Source organism: Panthera uncia, chromosome E1 (genome assembly GCF_023721935.1).
Source record: "Panthera uncia isolate 11264 chromosome E1, Puncia_PCG_1.0, whole genome shotgun sequence".
Taxonomy (NCBI): domain Eukaryota; kingdom Metazoa; phylum Chordata; class Mammalia; order Carnivora; family Felidae; genus Panthera; species Panthera uncia.
The window spans coordinates 9,203,204-9,222,562 of NC_064814.1; the positions used below are offsets into that span (position 1 = coordinate 9,203,204).

The following is a 19,359-nucleotide window of genomic DNA, read 5'->3' on the forward strand; positions in this document are numbered from 1 at the left end:
CCCCCCCCCCCCCAGAAACCTAAGCAAATGTGAGCCCAACAGGTGAGTGTTCCTAGAGAGTGTACGAAGAAAGACAGCAGAGGCAGACAGAGGCCTCTGCAGAAGCAGGGAAGGGCAGGACAGGACAGGAGATCTGTGCCTTTTGACTTTAAAGGAGCAGCATGCAAATTATATCCAAAGCAATATGCAAATGATATGTAAATTACATCGCGAATGAGCATCTGTTCTTTTTGAGTCAACCGCTCAAGCACTTTTGGGTGAGCCCGCCCCAGCTTTCTCCCAGGGTTGTCCAGGGTCAGGGACCCTTGCAGGGTCTATTAACTAAACTGCAGAAGTGGCACGCACCTCCCCCCCACGGCAAACTGGGCCCTGGGCCGGAAGGAGAGAGCTGCCCGCCATGTCCAGGCGAGTTGTTTGTTTATGCATTCATCCGACAAATACCTGTAAAGTGCCTACTTGGTGCAGAGGCAGATGCTGTAGAAAGGTAGAAGACTCATTATCTCTGACTTATGGGAGCATATCCTAGAGGGGGAAATAGATACAGTAAAGACCTCAGCATCATCTAGAGTCTAGACCAAGGCTTCTCAACTTAGCGTATTGACATTCGGCTCTAGGGTTCTCTGTTGAGGGGGACTTTCCTGTGTGTCACAGGACGTTTAGCAGCATCTCTGGTCTCTCTCTATCCATCAGATGCCAATAGCACCCTCCCCCTAGTCATGACAACCAGAAATGTCCCCAGACATTGCCAAATGTCCCCTGGGGCGGGCGGGGGATCGGGAGAGGACCACGATCACCCCAGCGGCTGAGAACCACTGCTCAAAACTCTAGGCCTTGTACTCTTTGGGTGAGTCTCTACATATTCATTGAGCTCAGAGTTCAGCTCCAAGGGCCTAGCTGGTTCCATGTTTTTGTACTTGAACTGTTGTAGAGGCCAGTCTTTCTCAAATTTCGCATCTAATTCCTTTCCACCAAACGTGACCCTCCACTGACACCCAAGCCCCCACTCTGAGCAGGTGCTGTTACCCAGTCCAGCCCCCAGAGATTCTTGAGGAGCATTCAAGGTCACCCCAAAACTAAATTGGCCCCAGCCTCGAGCCCTTCAGGTTTGCATGTCTGCTTTTTAGCATCATTCTGTCTCTTGTCATCGAGTTGTCACCTGTGGGACTGTCACTTGCACTCCTATCTCTGCCGGCCCTCATTCCTTTTGATTGGCAGCTTCCAGGAGTTAAGAAACCAGACTTTGCAGATCAGTGTTTTTCCAACTGTGCTCTGCTAAGAGCTAGGAGTCCTGCGGGGCCTCTCAGGAGCCCCTAGGGGGGAGGTGGGAGGGGTAGGAGAGGCTTCCAAGATAGGAGGAATAGAGCAGGCGGGTCTCACCAGCTCCCCACCAGTGGTTTCCATTGCAGCAGTTGGATGTCTCCTGGCTTTGTTCCTCTCTGCTTCTGCATGATACCCTTTGGACAAAAAGTCCCAGGTGTAAAAGACTTTTGCAAACCACTGACCTAGATGGGGCGCACTGTGAGGAGCAGAGAGCTCCCCAACATGTACTATATCTGTGCTTTCGTGCACAGCTTGGTGGAGTCCATCGTGGCCGTTTGGAAGCCCGTAAAGGTTCCTTTCCGGCTCCTTATTATTGGGTGGATGGTGGGGATGCCGACAGGGGAGGATCCCTTGACATTCCGGCCGAGCCCCGTGCGGGCACAGCAATGGACCAGAGAGGCAAACCAGGCTTCCAGGTTTCCATATCAAACCATGATGCCTTTTCCTGGGTGGAGGCAGCAGCCAACCCCAGGACGGGGGACTCCTTCCTAATCCCCCAAGGTAGCAGAACAGAGTCTTTGCACTGAAGTGGCAGCAGTAAGAACAGAGACAAGACCCCAGGAAGAACTCCCCAACTTGGTACCCCGGGGGGTGGGGGGGGGGAAGCAACGGGGAACAGCTGTGGAGCAGGCAGCTCTGGGGGCAGGAGGGTGTCCCAGCTGCAGGCTGAGGGATAATCACACACACCCTTCCCCCCCACCCCTTCCTGGTCCCTACCCCCAACCAGATAAACCTCCAGGGCCAGAGCAGGGCAGGGGGGATGGTGAGCAGGGTCTGGGGCCAGGCCCCATCCTGCCCTTTCTAAGAAGCCCTTTCTGTAGGAGCCTTGCCAGACTACAGCAGAATGTGTGGGGATCTTGTTCCCAGGGGTCTGAGGGATGGAGCAGGGCTCTCCCTTCTCCTCCCGACCTCCCGGCCCCACTGAACCTCTGGACGCAGACACAATCAGGCACTTCATGCCTCCCAAGGGTCAGAATGAAAGGCCTGTGTCTGTCTGTGCTCCCCTCCCCCTCCCCCTTCCATCTTCAGATTTTTCCATCTGCCCTTGGGGCACAGCCTCATCTTTCCCCTGCCTTTCCCCCCTCCTGCCCGCTAAGTTCTTTACAAATATCTGGGAACAGAAAAGATTGCCCTCAATACCCTGCGCTGCTTTCCACTCACTCAGGTCTCTGACATGCCCGGGAGGGAGCAAAGTTGCCGATGGTCCTCCTCTGTCACTCACAGGAGCCCAGAGACCTCAATGACACCAGAAGGTCGCACGGCATTGGCCGACTCACTGTTCTCCTGCCTATCTCCTCCCACCCGCTCCGTCCACCTCCACGGTTTGCCCTGTGACTTGCCGCTTCTCCCTAGAGCCAAAGGGCTCCTTCCCACTGGAAAATCCCCAGACGCTGAAATGACGGTGACCCGGAGGAACTGCTGAACCTAAAATAGCAAGTTCAAATCAGAGTTCACCCTTCCAATGGCTAAGTGCCCCTAGCAAGGGAGGCTCCCTCTGCAGGTGGGGGGGTGCTGATCTCTGATCTGTTCTCCCCACCCCCACCCCAATGCCAAAGCCAGACAAGCAGCCAGGAACTGGCGTCACCATTCTCCAGTCCCCCAGACACTCGTCCCACCGTCACCACCCGTGAGCAATCGTTCCGGGGCCTGACATTCTGTCGGTTTCACGCCACCTCCCAGGGCCCCAGCCAGGAGCGCTTCCTGGATAAAATATTAAACATGCAAATCTGAGACAGTGCCTTAACGAGCGACAGACTGCACGACCACAGCCTGGCAAACGAGACGCACGCCGTCCGGGGGTGGGGGAGTGAGAAGTATATATAGATATAGACTTTGGATCTCTCTGTGCAACGTGTGTATGAGGCAGAAAACAGCAGGCATGGAAAACTACCGCAGCAGCCTCCAGCTGGGGTGGCCTAAGGTCGGCAGGCGGCTGGTGGGGAGGGAGGGTCAGGAGGATCCCCAAAGCCAGCTCAGAGTGGGGATGACAAAAGCCCTTTGTGCTTGGATTCTGTGCGGAGGGGGCCAGAGATGCAGGGCAGGGGGGCCAGCATTTGGTTCTGGAGAAGGAAATCGGTGAGAGGCAAGGCCTCAAGAACGAAGAAAGTTGGGAGACAGGAGACAGAGATCTTGGGAATCACAAGGAGAGCACCTCAACTCTCATGGGGCTCTGGGGGCCCTTTAGCACCCACATTGGTCTGGGCGTCACCCATTGATTGCATGGGGCCAGTGTCATTCTGCCTTGATCCAAACTGACATGAAGTTGACGATGATGCAACTCAAACTTTACGGTATCGTGTGAATCGCGGCGGTCTGGTTACCACCACAGCTGCCTATACAGAAGGTCTGGGTGGGGCCCGAGATCCCGCATTTCCAGCAATTCTCAGGTGATGCCAGTGCTGCTGGCCCGTGAACTCCGATCGAGCAGCAAGGGTCTGCAAGGACTTAGAACACAGGGAGCTCGCTTGGTTCGGATGCACCTAGAACCCACACGAGTCTCCAGGGGCCCTGGGTGCTGATGAAGAGAGTATCTATCCACCGAGTCCGGTTGGTCAAGGAATTACAACCGAGCGGCACCGACCTGGGCCTAAGTCGACATGGCACTCCCAGCCCAGAGTGTCAGGGAGCCCCATGAGCCCACGCCCCACACTGGAGTCCCCAGGGCTCCAGACTCACTGGAGCTCACAGGGCCCATGGTGACACAGAGTCTAGGGCGCTTGAACTAACGAATACAGGGCCCACATGGCTTCAGAGTATCATGGAGCCCATGAGAAATTAGATTGAAGTAGAGAAATTAGACCCCGGGCCTACAGGGGTCTGGGCTGACTTGGAACCCCCAAAGGACTAAGCTGACACCCACATTGGCACAGGGTGATGTGGAGTGCACAAGGGTTTGGACTGACGGGGAACCTTTTTTAAAAAAAATTTTGTAAATGTTTATTTATTTTTGACAGAGAGAGAGAGACAGAGCATGAGCAGGGAAGGGGCAGAGAGAGAGAGGGAGACATAGAATCCGAAGCAGGGTCCTGGCTCTGAGCTGTCAGCACAGAGCCCGACACGGGGCTCAAACCCATGGACAGCCAGATCATGGCCAGAGCCCGACGCGGGGCTCAAACCCACGAACAGGCAGATCACGACCAGAGCCGAAGTCAGACACTCAACCAACTGAGCCACCCAGGCGCCCGGTAAAGCCCCTGACTTAAAGAAAGTTCTGCAGCGTGGGCCCCAGACAAGGCAGGGGCTCTCCGCGGACTCCTGGGATGCAGGAGACGAAGACGGGAAGGGAGGGGCGGGATGCTGCGGAAGGAAGGGGAGGGATGGGAGCCGAGCCGCCAGCTCTGGAGCTGCTGTGAGCCTGTTGGCCACCGGCTGAGTGGTACTTGGCTGGGCCCCAGGGGGAAGGTGTTGAGAGAGAAGGTGCTGCCTCCGCCTCAGCAGCTCGGATGGAGGAGGAAGCAGGAAGGTGGAGGCGGGGCCGGGGCGGCACAGGGACCTGGCACGGGGAGAGCATGTCCTACCCGAGGAGGCCTGGCATCGGGTAGGGGGCCCCACTGCCGTATCCGGGGCCCTGGCGTTCTGATTCCCAGTTCCCAGCACACCCAGGGACATGCAGGGCTGTGGGGTTAGGGCTTAGGGGCCCCCAAGGGGTGTCCAGCACTGGGGGAAAAGACAAACAAGGGTCTCCCTGGTTAGGGAACTTGGGGCCCAAAGGAGTAAGGATCTCACTCCCTGGGATAGGAGACCCTTCCCATGCAGCCAGGTCCCTTGGCAGTGTGCCCTGACCTTGTTGTGTCCTTCCCCAGGGAAAAGAAAAAAAGAATGGAGGTTTCTTTCTCCCCAGATCTCTGGCAAAGACCCCTCCCCCCATCAGTACCTGGGGACAGAAGATCTCCATCTTTTTCTTAATGAAATCTAGCCCTCCCTCTCCCATCTGACCAGACAGCCCTCAATCCTCTACCCCACCCAGGCAAGAGGCCACTCAGGGTCTACCTGCCGCTTCCCTTTACCTCCAGGTCAAGGGAGAGAAAGGAGGGATGGAGGGAGGGGTGTCGCTATGGATTCTTGCTGCAGCAGGTTTCAGGCCAGAGGGACACCAGCCTCTTTTCCAAGGGAAAAAGAGACCTTTTTCTTGACCAAAGTTCCAGACATCTGTTTCGTGCAACATCTGGCTTCCCCACCCCACTAGGCCCAGGCCGGGTCGCCCCCCACATCTCGGCTTCTGCCTTTCTCCACTACCCCCATTCCTGGTCCCTGTGTGATAAGGTTCTCCCCTACTTGCGCTCCTTTCTTTATCCCCCTCCCCACAGGGCAGGTGTCAGGAAGAGGCTGGGGGCTCCCAGGTCCAAGGATACCTTTTTCTGTGCCCTCCCCTTCCTCCACCCCTGCCCTCTTTCCCCATTCGGCCTGTTACTGCTGGAGAATCGATCCCTAACTCCACTCCCGCATGCACGCTGACCTAGTTTCTGCCTCAGAGGGGACACAGCCTTACACACTCCTGGACACAGAGCCCCGCGTAGCCAAGAGTCAGACACACGCTCAGTGCGCTTGGGATCGCCAGACACAGGCGTGCGTCACCAACACACTCCGACTTATCACACATGTGTGCATGTCTGCATGTCCAGAAATGCCTCCCCTACTCAGGAACACGTCAGGGACCGCCTCATGGGCACACACACACAGGCTCCCTTGTTCACAGGACCAATGGACCCACATGGACAGACATACAGGCCCTCATAAGCCACAGATACAATTCCCCACAGAGGCTTCCCGCTCCCTCTCCAGCTCGTGCTTGCAGGTCCCCATCTTCCAGGCGAGGAAAACACCGAAGGAGGAGGCACATGGCTCCCCTGCTGCCATGCTGCCACCGCCATGGGGTCGGGAATCACCCCAAACCCAGGAATGGATCCCCAGGGCCCCCTCTTCCCTCCACTGTGCCCACCCGATGGACCCGAGATACCTTATTTCCAAGTGACAGGACCCTGTACCTCCACGAGAGGGATCAAGGGTGGCTGCTACTTCTCTTCCGTTTTCCTGGCAATAAAGTTAAGGTCGTGAGGCCGTGGTCTGTTGACATCACAGGAGGTGGGGGAAAACACCCCCTACTATAGGTCCTTGGGCATCTTAATCCCTCAGATGTTCCTCTGCGAAAACAAAGACTTGATCGCACAGGTAGGGGATATGAAAGCCTTTGTAAATGGCTAAGCTCTGCCACATAAATGTAAGAGGTCATATTCAGTCTGCCTGTCGATGTCTGTGTGGGGGTAGAGGGGATCTCCCACATCTGCCTCCCAACAGCCCTATCTTGGGCTGCAGGAAGTCACTGGGCCCAGGAGGACACGGGGACTGAGGCCCAGGGAGGACAGGCTAGGGGCAGAGGGAAGGCTCATGCCACTATCTGCCTTGCCCACACCCCCATATTTCTAAGACTCTGGCTCTTCACTCCCAGAATGCCTCTCCACCCCAAGTCGGGCTGTCATCCTGGGTGGCCTTGGGGTCCCTGCAAAGCTGGAAAGGTAAGCAGCCTCCACTAGCCAACCTCCCCCACTTCCAGTCCTCCCTCCTTCCATGCAGCCGCTCTGTGCCCTCCCCAACATCCTCCATGCTTCTCAGTTTCCTACTGAATTCTTGCCCCCCACCCCTGGCTCAACGGCCTTCCCTGTCCAACCTCTGGCTCTATCCCTTCAGACCCTCATTCTCATGATCTCTGACCTCCTCTGCTTATAATGGGAAAAAATCCCACCCTGCCCCTGCCCACCTGCCTGCTGCACTCCTAGACCCCAGAGGCTCCGTTCAGCTGGGAAAAGCTCCCACCCTCAGGAAGTCTGGTGCCTCCACCAGCTCCGGGGTTCCAACTGTCTCTGAATTGTCAGCAGATTCCTTCTCTCAGCTGAGCTCTACCCAAGCGTCTCCCCTCCCCCATGACACCCCTCAACCTAGTCTCCTACTTCTCAGAGCAAATGGAAGCTCTCTGGAAAGTCCTTTTGCCTCCCTGCTCCCACAGCTGCCAACTTGCCCGTCTTCACGCTTGTCTGCTCTTTGTCTCTTGTGTGTGTGCGTGTGTGTGTGTCTTGTGTGCGTGCGTGTCTGTGTGCATGTGCACGTGAGTCAGAGCATGTCTGGGAACACACATTTCCCTCCCTGTCCACCTGAGCTCATGGTCTCAGCCCCTGCCCCTCCACGGAGGCCTCCCTCACTCATCCTTTTCCCAGTGTCTCCAACCTCCCAATGTCCCCCAGCTCCACCATAACCTGCCTTCTCCGGGTCTCCTTCCAGATCCTTCTCTATCTCTTTCCTTCACATCTACGTTCCTCAAAGAGATGGCGGCACCTGCTGTCTCTACTTCCTTACCTCCCATTTCACCCAGCGCACCCCCTGGAAGGGCTCGCTAGAGTCACCAGTGACCTACCTCCTTGTTGCCAAGGCCAGTAGACGGTCTTCATTCCTTATTTTATCTGATCTTTGTGCAACATTCGACACTGTCCCCCTCTTTCTCTTTCTTGATATACTGTCCTCCCTTGGCTCTCGTATTAGTTAGGATAAGTTATAGTGTATTATGTGGGCTAGTGTGTTATTATATTGCATTTTAATTTTATATGGTGCTAGGCTACTAATTTTTTATTAGGCTAATCAATGGCATTAGTTGGGTTATGCTAAATTGTATTAGCTGAGTTAGGCTGAGTTGTATTAGTCAAGCTAAACTCCTATAACAAAGAATCCAAAAAAGACAGTGGCTTAAAAATGTAAAGCTTTCTTCACACATTCAGAGCGAACATTCCAGGGCAGTGGGGACCCACTGGGCAGGCATTCGGAGACCCAGGTTCTTTCTGTGGTGTTGCTGCACTGCCCCCTAGGGCATTACTGGTGACTCAAGACTGGAGCTGGGTGGCCACCATGCTGGGCTCCAGCGCAGGAAAGGGAAAAGGAGTGTAGAAAAGGGATATCTAGGGGCGCCTGGGTGGCTCTTGATTTCGGCTCAGGTCACGGAACTCACAGTTTGTGAGTTCGAGCCCCGCGTTGGGCTCTGCGCTGGCAGGGCAGAGACTGCTTGAGATTCTCTGCCCCCCCCCCCCCGCCCCCGCCCCTCCCCTACTCGCTCTCTATCTCTCTCTTTCAAAATAAGTAAACATTAAAAAAAAAAGAAAGAAAAGGTATATCTAGGGTCTTAAAGCGCCCACACTACCTCCCCCTGGCACCCCATTGACGGGAGCGAAATCACATGACCACACCTGACCGCAAGGGAGGCTGGGAGGCGAGTCAGCTGGGCAGCCATGGGAGCACAGATTCTGGTGGCCAACCAACAGGGGTCACCACAGCCTCCTTGTCCTCCGTCCTACCTCCTAGCTGTCCTTCTCACCTTCATTAATGTCCCGCACCGTTCTCTTCTTGGATCTCTCTTCAGTTGACACACATTACCTGGTCACTCTTGCCCAGTCATATGCAAACGACTCCAAACATTTCTATCTCTAGTCCAGATTTCCCTCTTGAGCAGCAGGCCCACCAGGGCACCATGGGCCCAAATCTGGGATCGCAGCCAGACTCCCAGACTCCTCTTCTCCATCCGTCACCAATGCTGGTATTTCTATTGTATAAAGGCCTCTCCGATGAGGACTCTGTTCTCCTTCTCCCTGCTGACTCCTCCACCCTTCTCACAGCTTCCAAGCTGGTCTCCCTGCCTCCACCCGCCCCCCAATACTTCGCACCATCCTCCGGCGAAACGTGGGCATGCGTCAAGGCCCTAGCCCTCTTCTCTTCTCCCTTTTCGGTCTTTCCCTGAGCCCCGAAGCAAATCTGATTGTCACAGCCCCGCTTGGCCATCTCTGGCTCCCCAGTGCTCTGAGAACCAATTCTGGTAAGCCAAAATCCTTACCTCGGCCCACAGGGCCCTGCAAGACCTGGCCCTGCCCCGGTGCAGCCTCTCCCCCTACTCTAGGCTCCGGCCACACTCAGTTCTTTGATGCACCTAATGCCCCCAGCCCCAGGACCATTATCCAGCTGTCCCTCCTGCCTGGAACACTCTCCCCACCACCCCTCTCTCTGTCATGAACTCCTAGTCATCTTTCTGAGCTAATCACGAAGATTGCTTCCCCAAAGGCACTGCTCTCCCTGATGAGGGCAACCCCCCCCCACCCCCGGGCATAGCCTCTGGCCCCTGGCACACCTCTTTCACAGTGCTTGTCTCAGCTGTGTGATTATTGACTACGATCTGTCTGCCCCCCAGCCCGCAAGCTCCAGAAAGCCAGGACCCTGCCTATTTTGCTCATGGTGTCACTCAATGCTTGGTTCAATGCCCTGCGCATAGTAGGGGCTCGGTTAATATTTGTCGAACAAAAAATAAGTAAAGGAAAATTTATGATCGCCACAATCTGATTGGACTACTCTTCAGAGGCTCCTTGTTGCCTTCAGAATAAACTCCTTACCCTGATACACAAGATCTTTTGTGATCTGACCTCTGTCTACCTCATCTCTTGTCACATGTATCCTGTGTTCTGGGCAGTAGGATCTGTCTGAGTCCCATTCAAGGGGGCCTAGGTGGCTCGGTCAGTTGTGTCCGGCTCTTGATTTCAGCTCAGATCATGATCTCTCGGTTCATGGGTTCGAGCCCTGTGTCTGGCTCTGCGCTGACAGCGTGGAGCCTGCTTGGAAGTCTCTCTCTCTCCCTCTCTCTCTGCCCCTCCACCGCTCATGCATGCATATGCAGTCTCTCTCTCTCTCTCTCTTTGAATGAATAAATATTTTTTCAATGAATAAATAAATGAATGAATATTTTTCTCTTTCTCTCAATGAATAAATAAATATTTTTTAAAAAAGAGTCCCATTCACTCAAGCTCCCATTCACTTCGTGCTCTGACTTCAGTGCCTCCCTGGACCTCTTCACTTCATGAATTCCTACGTATGTTTGAGACACAACTCAGATATCTCCTCCCCTGGGAAGTCCTCCCTGATCCCCCAGGCCTCCTACATGTTCCATTGTGTCCCCGGCCTCACTGATCTCAATCTTGTCATGTAGTACTGGGACTGTTTGCTCATTCTTCTCTCTCCCTTACTAAGCTGGGAGTGAAATACAAGGTTTTAGCCATTTCTCATCTCCAGCCCGTAACCCATTGTCCAATTAATGCTTGAGTAAATGTTAGCGCCCTTCACTTCTTCGCTGCCCCTCCCAGTGTCTTTAAAATCGGGCCACACAGCTTTATATACAAAGCTAAAAACTGGAAATGACCCAAACATCCATGAGCAGAATATACAAATTGTGGAATATTCATCCCATAGAAATCTACATGGCAATGAAAAGAATAAACAACTACCACATGAAACAATAAGATGAATACCATTGTATAAGGCTGAACAGAAGCCAGGACCAAAAAAGTACCTTTCAATTCTATGAAGGTTAAAAACAGTTAAAGTGAATCTGCAGCGACAGAGGCCAGCAAGGTGGCTATGTCCAGGTCAGGGGACTGACTGGGACTAAGTCTGAGGGAGCTACTCAGAGGGCTAGACTAGAAACGGGTAGTGATCACACAGGTATGTGCACGTGTAAATGTTAATCAAACAGGCCTTTTGCGCATTTTAAAGTAGATAACTTTACCTGTGTTTTTTAAAAGATAAAGACTCTTTTTTTATGTTTATTTAAAAAAAATTTTTTTTAATACTTATTTTTCTTAGAGTGAGACAGAGCGCAATGAGGGGAAGGGTGGAGAGAGAGGGAGACACAGAATCCAAAGCAGGCTCCAAGCTCCGAGCTGTCAGCACAGAGCCTGACGCGGGGTTCGAACCCATGAACCGGGAGATCATGACCTGCGCTGAAATCAAGAGTCGGATGCTAACGCACCCCCATCTCTCTTTTTTTTTTAAGTGCTATAATTTTGCAATTGATTATCACGGATAACAAAAACCTCTGGTGTCTGAGAGTCACTTCTTGCTACAGAGTCCTCTGGTTTTAGATGGTGATATCACACATCCCTCTCCCCATGCCCAGAAAGGGTAAACCACTCAGCTAGAGTAGCCCAGCATGTCTGTGGAGAGCCCACACCCTAAGGAGGAGGCTGCATGTCCTGCTTTTTCCATGCAGCTTAAGGCCCCTCAGGGTCAGGTTCTGTGTCTTTGTGTCTCTGGCACAGAGTTCTGTGACCCCCAGATATTGGCGGGAGGCTACCTCTGGTCTGTAACTGGTCGCTGCTGGGGTAGTAAAACATGGCAGCAGTGTGGTCATTACGGGCACAAACTCCATCAGCACAATTCAGAGAGGCCTGACCTCTCTGTAGCTCAGTTTCCTCAACTGCCAAATGGGGATACTGATAGTACCTACCTCCTACCGTCTTGAGGATTAGATGAGTAACCAAGCATAAAGCACTGAGAACAGCACCTGCCTCCAAGCAAGTGCCATGTAAGTGTTTGCTATGACGCCCGCTATTAGGGGAAAACCCAGTCAGAGGGCCCAGAATTAAACTGCTCTTCCACTGGCTGTGTGACCTCAGGCAAATCGATTAACCTCTCTGAGTCTCCATTTCCTCATCTATTTAACAGAGATAAGAATACCCATCGATTGTTATGAAAGCAAGGACACCTGCAAAGCACCGAAGTTCCTCGAATGCAGAGATCTTGTTCTACACATCCCTTTCACCAAGCCCCAGCCCCGGGAGGTGTTCAGTAGCTTAGAAGACTCACCGCCTTCCCCACCCACCCTCTCCAGCCTCTGGTGCTAGCAGACAGCAGCATCTAGTGGAAGCCTCTGGAACTGCATCCTGGCCAAGTGCCACTCCCCAAGCTGCAGTCCAGCCCTTTAAATATAAATAAGCCTTTTTAAAATGTACACTCTACATTGGACAAGTATTGATTAAGTGCCTGCTGTGTACAGGACACAGATGAAGCCAGAGAAACAAGATGACTGTAGAAAGATGAAGAAAAAAAAATCACAATCATAACCTTGTCATCAATAACCTCAATTTTTTTTACCTTTAATTAAAAAAAATATAAACACACTAGGTAAGGGGCGTTGGCACACTCGTGTCTTCCTGGGAAGTTTCTACAATTACAGGAGTGACTTTGAAGGGGCCACTTAGCGTTCATAACACTCAGTTAAGGCCAAAGCAATGAAATGAAAGCTTAGGTCAGAAAGGGGATTCCTCCCGGGGGCCTGACTTAGCTTCCCAGGTTCTCCTTGGAAAGGGGGACCGGGAGTGCTTGGCTCCAAAAGCCCACATCCTCCCACCCCACTCCACCGTTCCTGCCCCAGACATAAAAGAGTGAAGAGGGTCTGAAAGTGCCACGGATGACATTCAACTGGGGGAATCAGAGAAGACTTTGGGGGAGAGACGGCATTTCACATGGGCCTTGGAGAATGAAGGTAGAGAAAAGGGAGGGTGGCTGGGGAAGGAAAGGCGATCCAATGTGATGGACCACGTGGTGTATAAAGTGAGGAAACAGAGCCACGCGAGTTAGGGTCGAATCATAGAAGGCCCCAAATGATAGGCCGAGGGGGTTGCATTTAATAAAATCAGGGGACCTGCTGAGTTCGAACGTAATGGGATCAGAGGGGATCAGAGGAAAACCAGAGATACAGAAACTAGTTAGGTGGCTACTGCAATGGTCCAGGCTAGACATTGTGGGCGCTGCACCCTCCTGGAGAGGATACAAAGAGCTACTCGAGAGGCCAGAAGGAGACAGAGGTTTGGAAATAGACAGCAGTGAGTCAAATGAGAGGCGGCGGGTGAGAATTCAAGGGGCTGAGTCTAGGGAAGAAAGGCAGAGCTCTAACCAGAACGTGGGCTTGATGGGGGAGGGGGCGGGGACTAAGGTGGGCAGGGGACGATGACAAGAAGCTTGGTTCTCAATAGGGAAAGTATGAGTTGACAGTAGCCACTCAGAGATAGGAGACCAAAGCTCAGGAGAGGGGTAGAGCTGGAGGGAGAGGAGGCGGGGACAGTAATTTTGACTCACTTACCCATGCAAGTGCAGGATGAAGACTTCAGAGAGAGACACAAAGGGAATCGTGGGGAGCCTTGGGGGCGGAGAGTAGACGCCACCTGGACATCACTGGGCTCCCTGTGTGTTAAAGCTTCCTGAGGTCAGAGGAAGAGGAAGCACAGAAAATGGAGGAGGGACTTCTTACAGGAGAGAACCAGAACACCGGTGAGCATCCAGCGGGGTCACGGAGAGATACAGGGGTCAGGATGGCCGGGAGGCGACCATTGGACTTGTGTTTGGGGGTGGGATGTCATGAGTGACCCTGGAAAAAGCCATTTCAGGGAGGAGTCAAGTCGCAAAGATTTAAGAGGCAAGAAGCAGAGGGTGCGTGGGCGGCTCCCAGGAGGAGGGAGGTGTTGGTGAACAGGCTGGACTAGGGTGAGGCAGGCGAGGCGCCTTGGGAATAAGATTTAAGGAGGTACTCACTTTCTCTCGGGGGCGTGCAGTTGGTCCTGACGATGGGGCAGCCAACTGGCCCCAGAGCTGTGGAGAGATAGGGACCCACGGAGAGAGACCCTCTGAAACTAAAGGAAAAGAGAAAACCCAGTAAGAGAGATCCAGGCAGAAGCTAAGACCCTTGATCCCGCCAAACACGCCGTGATCACTGGCTGAGCCACAGAGGATGCGAAGCCTGGATGGGGAGAGGTAGAAGAAAGGACGCACACCCACACCGACAACCTGGGAGCAGGGGCTGGGGCGGCGGAGGCTCCGGAGACTGAGGAAACACGGAAGGGAGAGCCTCCCGGGACCCTCTTGGGGAGACTGAGCTCCCCTCCCGGCTCAATGAGTGTTGGGGGAGGGGGAGTCCTAGCACCCATGAGAGCAGTCTGGAAAAAGTAAGGAGTCCAACTTTACCCTTTCCCCAAGCTGCTCCAATTCAGGGAGATGTGCAGCCCCCTCCCCCCATCCAGAGGGGCAGTACCCCAGAACCACCCCCCCCCCACACACACACACACTGCAGCACAGGCTTCCTTCCCCCAGAAAGTCTGGGCAAGTTTCTCCTTACAGGGACTCGGTTTCTGCAGTGGGCTGAATGGTGGCACCCAAAAAGGTCTGTGTCCTAACTCCCCTCCCTCTGGAACCTGTGAATGCGGCCTTATTTGGAACCAGGGTCTTTGCAGATGTAGCTAAATGAACATTGTCAAGATGAAGTCATGCCGGATTATCCGGGTGGGCCCGGGACCCAGTAAGTGTCCTTATAAGAGACAGAAGAGGGGAGGGCCACGTGCAGACGGTCCCGTGGCGAACATAGTGGGGCCTCCAGGAGCCGGAAGAGGCAGGGAAGAGGTTCTCCCCTAGAGCCTTCGGAGAGCGCGCGGCCCTACCAACACCTTAATTTCGGACTTCTGGCCTCCAGAACTAGAAGGGAAAAAGATTTCTGTTGTTTGAAGGCACCACGTTTGTGGTAATTTGTTACAGCAGCCACAGGAAACGAATGCAGTTCTCTATTCTGCAAAATGACTAGAAAGCTTCTAGAGAGGCTTCTAGCCCTGAGTTTCTCCAAATTAAACCATTCGGCAAGCGAGGGGAGTTCCAGGTCTGGCCAAAAGGTGTGTTTTTCAACTCACCGCCCCGGACTCCTTCCAGGCTAACGTTTAATGTTTGATGCTTTCATTTGAGGAGGGAGGAGGGAAGACAAATTAACTGCATCACATGCCACTGCTCAGGGAAGTGGAGTCCGAAAAGGACTCTTGGCCCAGAGCTCACACCCTCCTGCCCAGGCTGGTTGAAAAGGGTCAAAGCTGACCAGGACCACAATTACTAAAAGCAGAGAGCTTTTTTAAAACGGGGGGGGGGGGGGGGGGCCTTTTGTGGTTTTTTTTTTCCACACATGCCCCCCTCTTCCCAGCGACTCTTCCCCCCCTCCCCACGCCTCCCCCCCCCATCCCGGGGGGGGGGGGCAAAATAAGACGGATACCCCTGTAGCCCAGGAGTGGAAGGCACTCTCCCCGCCCTCCCCCCACCTCCCCACAACACAGCTGGAGGGGGGAGGGGAGGTCAGCAGGGTTCATAAAGGCCAGATGTTGAGGAGAAAGAGAGCAAAGCCCAACCCACGCCCACCCACCCCACCCCCACCCTCACCCCCATGGGGGGGGGGAGAAAAAATTAAGAGACAGCTTTTAAAACAAACAAAACTTTTGTGGCCCAAAACAGTTTTTCTCAAGAATCTGCTCTATGCAAACAATAACAACTTTTTACAAAGCATTTTCACAGAAAAGGAGACAAGTCCTTCCCCAGTATCGTATGTGGGAACTGTTCCTCCCTCGCCCCCGTTTTGGGGGGAAAGGGGTGGCTCTTCACTGGTGTGGGCAGAAGGGTCACTGGGTTCCTCACTTGTCGGGCAGATCCACCACCCCCAGGTTCCCATCACACCCAAACTTGGGGAGTCTCCCTAAGAGCTCGCCTCCCCGAGCTCACCTGGGCAGAGGAGAAAGCGATTTCACCCCCCTCTCTGGCTCTAGGGGGTCGTCCCAGCCACCGGGGCGGGGCGTGGTCCAGGCCTACCTCTCCCCTCCCCCCTGGAAAACAGAACCTCTGACCTCAAAACTAATCCCCTGGCCCTGCCCCCATCGGATCCATCAGGTCCCTGACAACTCCTGAAATGCCTGAAGTTAGGGGAGGAAGCTGATGATGGCTCAGCCCAGTTCCCATTCAAACCCAAACTTTGCCCCTTCAAGCCTGGCCAGACCCTTGAGGTTAGGTCAAGAGCGCTTTAACTTACCCTTCTACAAAGAGCTGCTCTCTCATCTCTAGCCTTTGAGGGGGCTGAGTTTGGGTGTCCGAAAATGGACCCAGGCCTGCCCTCTACCTCCATCCCCTCCCATCCATAAATCGGTGGAGAGGACCTCGAAAGGCAACTGGTTTGGTCTGATTTTATTGATTTCTTCCACCTTCCATTACTTTCCCTGGGACAGTCTCTGGCCCTTTCCCCAGGCAAAGTCTGTGCTTTTGGAGGGGGAGGAGGTCCCCTCCTAATTGGAGAAGCAAACTGGGGGAGGGGGTTGATGGATCCAGGGAGAAGGTCCTCTTTCACCCATCAGACCTTACAAACTGAAAACAAACAGGAAAAATTGAAGAAACTCCAAAACTGGACAAAAGGGAAAGGTTGGTGGCTGAGACTGAAGATCTCGCCAATTAGAAGTCACCTGCCTTGGGGGGAGGGAGGGCGGGGAGAGGGCTTAGGAAAAGAACAGGGAGGGGGTGATCTTCCCCTTGCCGGAGCTGCCCCCTCTAGGAAGGTTCCAGTGATGCTGGGAGCGCGGGGGGAATGCCTGAGGGGAGTGAAGGGTTAAAGGCCTGGATGGTGGGGGTGGGGGATGCCCCCAGGGAGCTGCCAATCACCTCCCCACCCCCACCACAGCCCCCTCATCCCCAGGCTCGCCCACAGAAACAACCGGTTTGTCCATCACCAAGGTCTCTCTCCCTCTTTTTTTTTTTCCTTCTTTGAGCGGTAGCCTCCTTTGCTCCCCCTGGGGTGAAGGCCCTGCCCCCAGAGATCCGAGATGGAAGAGGGGAGGGATTGGAATCTATGTCATTAAGCCTTTTTCCGTTAAGCCTTCTCCTGACTCCAGCCCTTGGTTCGACTCCAAAGGATGAGGGGGAGGGGGTGTCACCCCAAACAGCTAGGTGCTTGAAGATCACTGTCATTTGAGGTCCCTCTGACCGCAGCCCTTAAAACGTAAAGGGAACAGGCAAATGCGAGACACGAGGCCCCGTCCTCGAGCCCAAAGTTTGGCCGTGGCCCCAACTTTTCCCCATTGGTAGGAGAGGTCTCTGCTCAGAGTTCCTCCAAGTTGATCCCCCAGAATTTAAGGCCTGGGGGCTCAGGGACAGCAGGACCCCCTATCTGCCACCTCCACAGTGGGTGGGCAGGCGGGGGCTTAGAGTCTCCCTGGAGGCGAAGCGAGGATGCGGGCCCTAAGTCTCCGTCCTCCCCTACCACCAGGGCCGGGGGGCAGGGGAAGGAGTCGAGGAGGCTGAAGGTGCTCGTCGTGGGGAGCGTCGGTGCAGGGCGGCGGGGCTGCGTGCTGCGATGGGGGGGTGGCGGTCGCCGGCGTTTCTTGGCGGCTCCCCGGGCGGCCCCTTTTGCTGGCGGCCGCTCGGGCCCCCGGCGCAAACTCGGAGTGTCGAGGGCGAAGCCCTTCGCGTAACACCAAAGTTTCGACCGGCGGATCAGACGATCGAAATGTTCCTGGCGGAGATCGCCGGGCGCGGCCGAAGCTCCGCTGGCCGTCGAGGGGCTAGCGGCTGGTGCCTCGGGGGCGGCCTGCGGGGGGTTTCCATCGCCTGCGGCCGTCTGTCCCGGTGCGGGCGGCTCCGGCGCAGCCCCGGGACCCGCGGACTCGGTAGAGAGGCCCGCAGGTGGCGGCGGAGGCCGGGAACTGGGCTCCTGATGGGGGCTGGCGGCGGGGCCAGGCTGGGAGTCGAGACCCGAGGCTGGCCGAGGCGGAGCCGAGGCGGAGCTGGTCGGAGATTCCCGAGGGCGCCGAGGCGCCGGGCAGCGGCCGGGAGGTACGCCGGAGCGGGAGCTGAAGTGCGGGAAACTGCCTCCGCCCTCTTCCTCCTCGCCACGGCTCCAGCACACTGCGGCTTCTGCATCCTGACCGGCCGGGGAGTTCGGATCACCGGACCGCCCGGCTTGTCCCGCGAGGTGCTTCAGGCCATCCGGGGCCCAGCCGCCGGTGCACAGCGGGGCGCGAGGGCCCACCAGCACCGGGGCCCGCGGCGCCAACTCCCCAGGCCCCAGGCCCAGAGAGGACGCTCGAGGTTTGGCAAGGGCGCAGAAGGCAAGGGCACGCAGGCACAGTGGAGAGAACTCCTGTGTCCCCCGACGCGGCTTCCGGGGTGTCGGGGAGCAAGGCGACCCTCGCGGGGACGCCGGCACTGCGAGGCGGGGAGCGGGGCACAGAGTCTCCATGGAACCGCCCGGGGGGGTGCCCACTGCGGGGGCCCTGGTCCCAGCGGCGGTGTGCCCTGGCTGCCCGAAGAGCCCACGGGCGAGGGGAACATCGCCCCCCCTCGACGGGGAGGTCTCTGCTCACGGGCGCCCCCGGCCCGCAACCCTGGGCCGCGGGGCTCTGGCTCCCTCCTCGATCTCGTCACGCGGCCCTCCCGGCGGCCGGACTCCTGGGTCCCTGCGAGTCCCGGCCCGGTCGGCCGCCCTTCCTGCCGCCGCCGCGTTCCCCGCGCAGCCCCGGCGGGAGCCCCTCTTGAGTAGCCCAGAGCGCAGAGGCTGGGGAAACAAAGCGGCCGGCGGCCGCGGGAGGCGGGAAGGACCCCGGGCCCGGCACCCGGTGCCCGGGCCCAGGCGGCGGGGAGGGCGCCTTCCGCCCGCTCGGCTTCTTTCTTCCCCGCTGGCTCCCGGAGACCGCGTTATAGAGAACTGCCCCCTCGCTGCCCCAATACCAGCGCCGGGGCCGCGAGCCCGCCGCTGATTGGACGGCACCGCCTGTGACGTGAGCCCGGACCCCACCCCTCCGGCGGCACCGCCCCCGTCCCCATTCCGCACACAGACACACACACGTGGACCCGGCGCGGCGGCGGCTGGGAGGGAGGGAAGGAAGGAGCGTGTGCGGGTGGGATCGCGAGGGGCTAAACGCGCCGCTGCACGTGGCCCGGTGGCGTCCCGCTATTTAGCCGTCGCAAAGCTATTCGTTTTTCCCTTAGCGGTCACGGTTTTCGCATCTGCGAAATGGGAATATTCGTATCTACCCGCTTGGGGCTCCGTGAATCAACATAGATGAATCACAAAAACAGTGTTGAGGGAAAAGGTGAAATTAGACAATGGCTGTTTACAAGCTTTGGACAGCAGGACTACGGCGGGCAGAGAATGTTTCCTACCTCTGTTCTGGTCCCCTAGGACAGTGCCTGGCACACGCTGGGCTCAGAAAGTGTTGAAAACTAGTTAGGAATTCGCTATGTGCAAGGTGAGGAAAGGAAAAGGTAAATTCAGAGAGGGGCGGGGGGTAGATATTACTATACCCACGGAAGAAGATAAAAAGGTTTGTTTCCCTTTCTCTAATGCCGTTCCTAATGATCCCTTGACTGAACGCTGAGGGGCTGGCTCTGCGGCCCCCT

General features: G+C 55.7%; 1 protein-coding gene across 1 annotated transcript; it reads right to left on the minus strand.

Annotated features, from left to right (window-relative positions):
* Nucleotides 1-16,135: 16,135 nt before the first annotated feature.
* On the minus strand, nucleotides 16,136-18,663 carry EPOP (elongin BC and polycomb repressive complex 2 associated protein). Its single transcript, XM_049637515.1, has one exon. The coding sequence runs from the start codon at nucleotides 18,197-18,199 to the stop codon at nucleotides 17,060-17,062; it is 1,140 nt and encodes a 379-aa protein (XP_049493472.1). The 5' UTR covers nucleotides 18,200-18,663; the 3' UTR covers nucleotides 16,136-17,059.
* Between the last annotated feature and the right edge of the window lie 696 nt (nucleotides 18,664-19,359).